This window comes from Chlamydotis macqueenii, chromosome 1 (assembly GCF_036417535.1).
Source record: "Chlamydotis macqueenii isolate bChlMac1 chromosome 1, bChlMac1.mat, whole genome shotgun sequence".
NCBI classification, from domain to species: Eukaryota; Metazoa; Chordata; class Aves; order Otidiformes; family Otididae; genus Chlamydotis; species Chlamydotis macqueenii.
In genome coordinates, this window is record NC_141556.1 from 213,049,212 (window position 1) to 213,052,683 (window position 3,472).

A 3,472-nucleotide genomic window follows, 5' to 3' on the forward strand; every position below is an offset into this window, starting at 1 on the left:
GGCACCACACAGCTTGATGCCATCCGCGAACTTGCTGCAAGGACACACAGAAGCTGCCACCGTAGTCCCCCTCACTAAACGAACCCAACACAGTTGGGCTAAACCATGACAGTCCTGCAAGAAGCAGCTGGGGAGCAGTCAGGGAGTGGGGAGGGATGGATGCCCCTCACCTGCGCCACCCATGCCACAGCCTGCCCCATCCTCAGCAGCATGATGGGGTGGGGGATTTGGTACAAGCACTGCGCTTTAGGTCATCAGGGCCAGATTTGGCTCCTGCAGGAAAGGCAGAGCCCTTGGCAAAAATAACCATGAGGTCAGAGGTTGGGACTGGATCTGGGCCCGAACGATCCTGGCCTGGGCTGCTATAAAAAGAAAGAGAGGCTGCTTCTCGCCTTTCCTGCTGACAGCGGGCGGGCACCAAGGGGCTGGGTGCTGCAGGAAACAGCAGGAAAAACAGGTGAACCCCGCACCGGCCGCAAGGAACACTTCTCGCTGCGGCTCCAGTGGGTTTGCTCCTGGCAAGGGACACCACAGAGCTGCGGGCTGCCGGGGACATGCTGCCGGGCGCTGGGGAAGTCCGACTATTGGCAGGGTTTAACGCAAGTAATGGGGTTGCGCTCTCGGTTGGTGCCGGGGTCGGGGTCTCAGTTGGTGCTGGGAGATGTGCCAAGCGGGATGTCCCTGGCCAAGGGTGCAACGGTTGGTGCTTTCCCCCAGCCAGCCCTGCTTCTTTCCACAGCCCCTTCCCAGGCCTCACCACCCTCCCCGAGCTGACCGTGCTCTCGCTCCTCTGCCTCCCCAGCCGCTTGCAGAGGAACCAGCTGCTTCCCTGCCGACGGCAGCACGGCAGCCAGGGACTTCCCTCAGGGTGTCTCTGCTCGCCATGGACCATCTGGCGCTGGGTTTGGTGCTGCTGGCCGGGACCCTGGCCACCTGCAGCCCCCTGCACCAGCGAGACCTTGAACCCATCAAGGAGGTGGCGCTGGACATGGCCCCCACCTCCTTCGACGACCAGTATCAGGGCTGCAGCCGCACGATGGAGGAGGAGCTGGAGGAGCTCAACCGCACCGAGTTTGCCAAAAACAGCATCTATGCCAAGGTCTGGACCCTTGCTGCCACTGAATGGTGGAACCAGCAGGGCCGTGACCTTTGGCCGGCAGCACTGCGGCCAGCGCAGGCGATCGCCATCCTGGCGTACACCCTGCAGAGCCCCCTGTTCCAGGCGTTCAATGAGGCCGTGCGCGAGGCCGGGCGCTCCCGCGAGGAATACCTGGGCACCTTCCACTTCAAGGTGCTGCATTTCCTCCTGAGCGAGGCCCTGCGCACCCTGCGGGACACCCAGTCCCCGCGCTGCCACCACGTCTACCGGGGTGTCGAGCACATTCGCTTCACTGCCCAACATGGTCAGTCCGTCCGCTTCGGCCACTTCACCTCCACCTCCCTCCGGAACAATAGCGCCCTGCGATTTGGCCAGGACACCTTCTTCTCGGTGGAGACCTGCTACGGTGTCGTCATCAGGAACTTCTCCTTGTTCCCCGCAGAGGAGGAGGTCCTCATCCCACCCTTCGAGAGCTTTGAGGTCATCAACGTCACCCATGACAGGAGCAAAACCCACATCCAGCTCCGCTCCCGGGCCGCGCTTAGCAACTACAACTGCGAGTTCGTGAAAGGTGATGGCCCTGTGTGACAGTGCCTCCCCACTGCCAGGGTGCAGGGGACAGGGGGTGAGGGGCGGCCCCATCCCATTGGCTCTGCTGGAAAAGTGGGGATCTCGATCATAAGGAGGGTGATGGCAGGAGCTTGCCTTTGGGCGCGCGTCCTCGCACATCTCCCAGCCGCTCTTCCCTGGGTTTTGCCATGGGAGCGCTGGGCAGCAAAGCATGGCACCGCATGGCGTGGGTGGCACCGCACCACGTGACGTGGTGTGCTGCGGGACAGCATGGCACGGTACGGCATGGCTGGGTCAGTATGAGGAACAGGCAGCAGCTATGCAGACAGACCTGTTTTTTCTTGCAGCGAAGCGCTGCATGAGCCAGCCGTGCATCTTCAGCGCAGGTGAGCCGAGAGCCCCTGCCGCAGCTGGGAATGGCGGCCTGCAGCCAGGCCCCAGGCCCTCCAGCTGCCCTGACTCCCCCTCTCCGGCACCCCCAGGCAGAAGCATCCTTGGACATTCCCCACACATCTGGGCACTCGCTCTGGCAGCCGTGGCTCTGGCAGCCGTCGGGGGTCCTTGAGCTGCGACACCACCACACCGATGCGAGGAAAAGGGCGTCCAGAATGGCAGACCCCAGCTTCAGGAACACAGCAGGATGGGACAGGGCAGCTGGAGGGGCTGGGGGCATGGGGATTGCCCCGCTGTAGGGCCCCCCATGTGCCCCACTCAGCCCTGCCACGGTGCCACCAGCCCTCGGACACCAGCGGAGCCCGGATGAGGCCTTTAGCAGAGATGTGGTTTTTGGGTGCAGCTGGGTGTGGGGTCTGCAAGGGGTTGATAGGGATTGGGTGGGGAACGCACAGCAGGGCTGCTTTTCAGGGTGTGCCTGCCCAGCTGGCTGCTCCACAGCTCGCCTTTCCCCAGCTGCGAGTGGAATAAAGCTTCGCTGCACGACTGAGGTGTCTCTGTCAGTTTCCTGTGGCTGCCTGGGCTGGGGTCAGCTTATGGGGACTGCAGCTGGGGTCTTCTCCAGCTCCCCCCCCCCCATCCCTAGGTGCCAGGGGAGGTGCCGGGCATCAAAGAAGCTGAAGTGCAGGTCGCGACGAAGGGCCACCCCCGAGCCCCGCGGATTCTCTCTGCGGACCCAGCGGGGACCTGTCGGTGTCTGCTCTCAGCTCCGTGACAACCCCTCGGGCCAGGGGAGCCCTGTCCCGCTCCCCCACCCCCACAGCCCCCACTTACCCGGGCAGGGAGAGGCCAAGACCCAGCAGAGCAGGGGCAGGAGGAGCTGAGTGGGGGGGTCCTGGGGTTCCTGCGGGCAGAGAGGGGGTCAGCTGGGTTCCCCCCAGCATCCTCCCTAGCGTCCCCCCTCCAGCATATCACCCCTCAGCATCCCTCTCCCTCAATATCCCCCCAGCATCCCCCGCCTCCAGCATCCCCCCAGTATCCCCCTCCTGAATATCCCCCTCCCCAGCATCTCTCTCCCCAGCATCCCCTCCTCCACCATCCCCTCCAGCATCCCCCTCCTCAGCATACCTCCACCCCAATATCCCCCCAGCATCTCTCCCCGCAGCATCCTCCCCAGTATTCCCCTCCCCAATATCCCCTCCTCCCACCACCCCCCAGCATCCCCGATGGTGCTCCCAGGCTGGTTTGTCCTGGGAGATGCCCCCCCACTGCCCCACATTCGGGTCCTGTAGCTGCCATATGAGTGGGGCTTGGCGCAGCTGTGGGGCAGCGGAGCTCTGGGCGGCAGCGATTTATGGGGAAGCCCTCGGGGGCGGGAGTGCCATGACTCACCGGGAGTCACCCTCGGCC

The 3,472-nt window shown here is 64.1% G+C and overlaps 1 protein-coding gene across 4 annotated transcripts; it reads left to right on the forward strand.

The window, feature by feature from the left end:
• Positions 1-398: 398 nt before the first annotated feature.
• On the forward strand, positions 399-2,608 carry ART1 (ADP-ribosyltransferase 1). Of its 4 annotated transcripts, none has more exons than XM_086743207.1 (4): positions 399-457; positions 803-1,670; positions 2,017-2,055; positions 2,152-2,608. In XM_086743207.1, the coding sequence occupies exons 2-4, from the start codon at positions 884-886 to the stop codon at positions 2,232-2,234; spliced, it is 909 nt and encodes a 302-aa protein (XP_086599333.1). In that variant the 5' UTR covers positions 399-457; positions 803-883; the 3' UTR covers positions 2,235-2,608. The 4 variants fall into 4 exon arrangements, with proteins under 4 accessions (XP_086599333.1, XP_086599332.1, XP_086599331.1 ...); XM_086743206.1 differs by having other exon boundaries at positions 430-457; positions 740-1,670; XM_086743205.1 differs by lacking the exon at positions 399-457 and having other exon boundaries at positions 482-1,670.
• The last annotated feature ends 864 nt before the right edge of the window (positions 2,609-3,472 follow it).

What these genes read in the sequence shown, in the direction of transcription:
- ART1 (XM_086743205.1), top strand. Translation starts at nt 662, where the DNA reads ATGTGCCAAGCGGGATGTCCCTGGCCAAGGGTGCAACGGTTGGTGCTT. An exon ending in CAACTGCGAGTTCGTGAAAG is followed by an intron (nt 1,671 to 2,016) that starts GTGATGGCCCTG and finishes TTTTTCTTGCAG; the next exon opens with CGAAGCGCTGCATGAGCCAG. An exon ending in GCCGTGCATCTTCAGCGCAG is followed by an intron (nt 2,056 to 2,151) that starts GTGAGCCGAGAG and finishes CGGCACCCCCAG; the next exon opens with GCAGAAGCATCCTTGGACAT.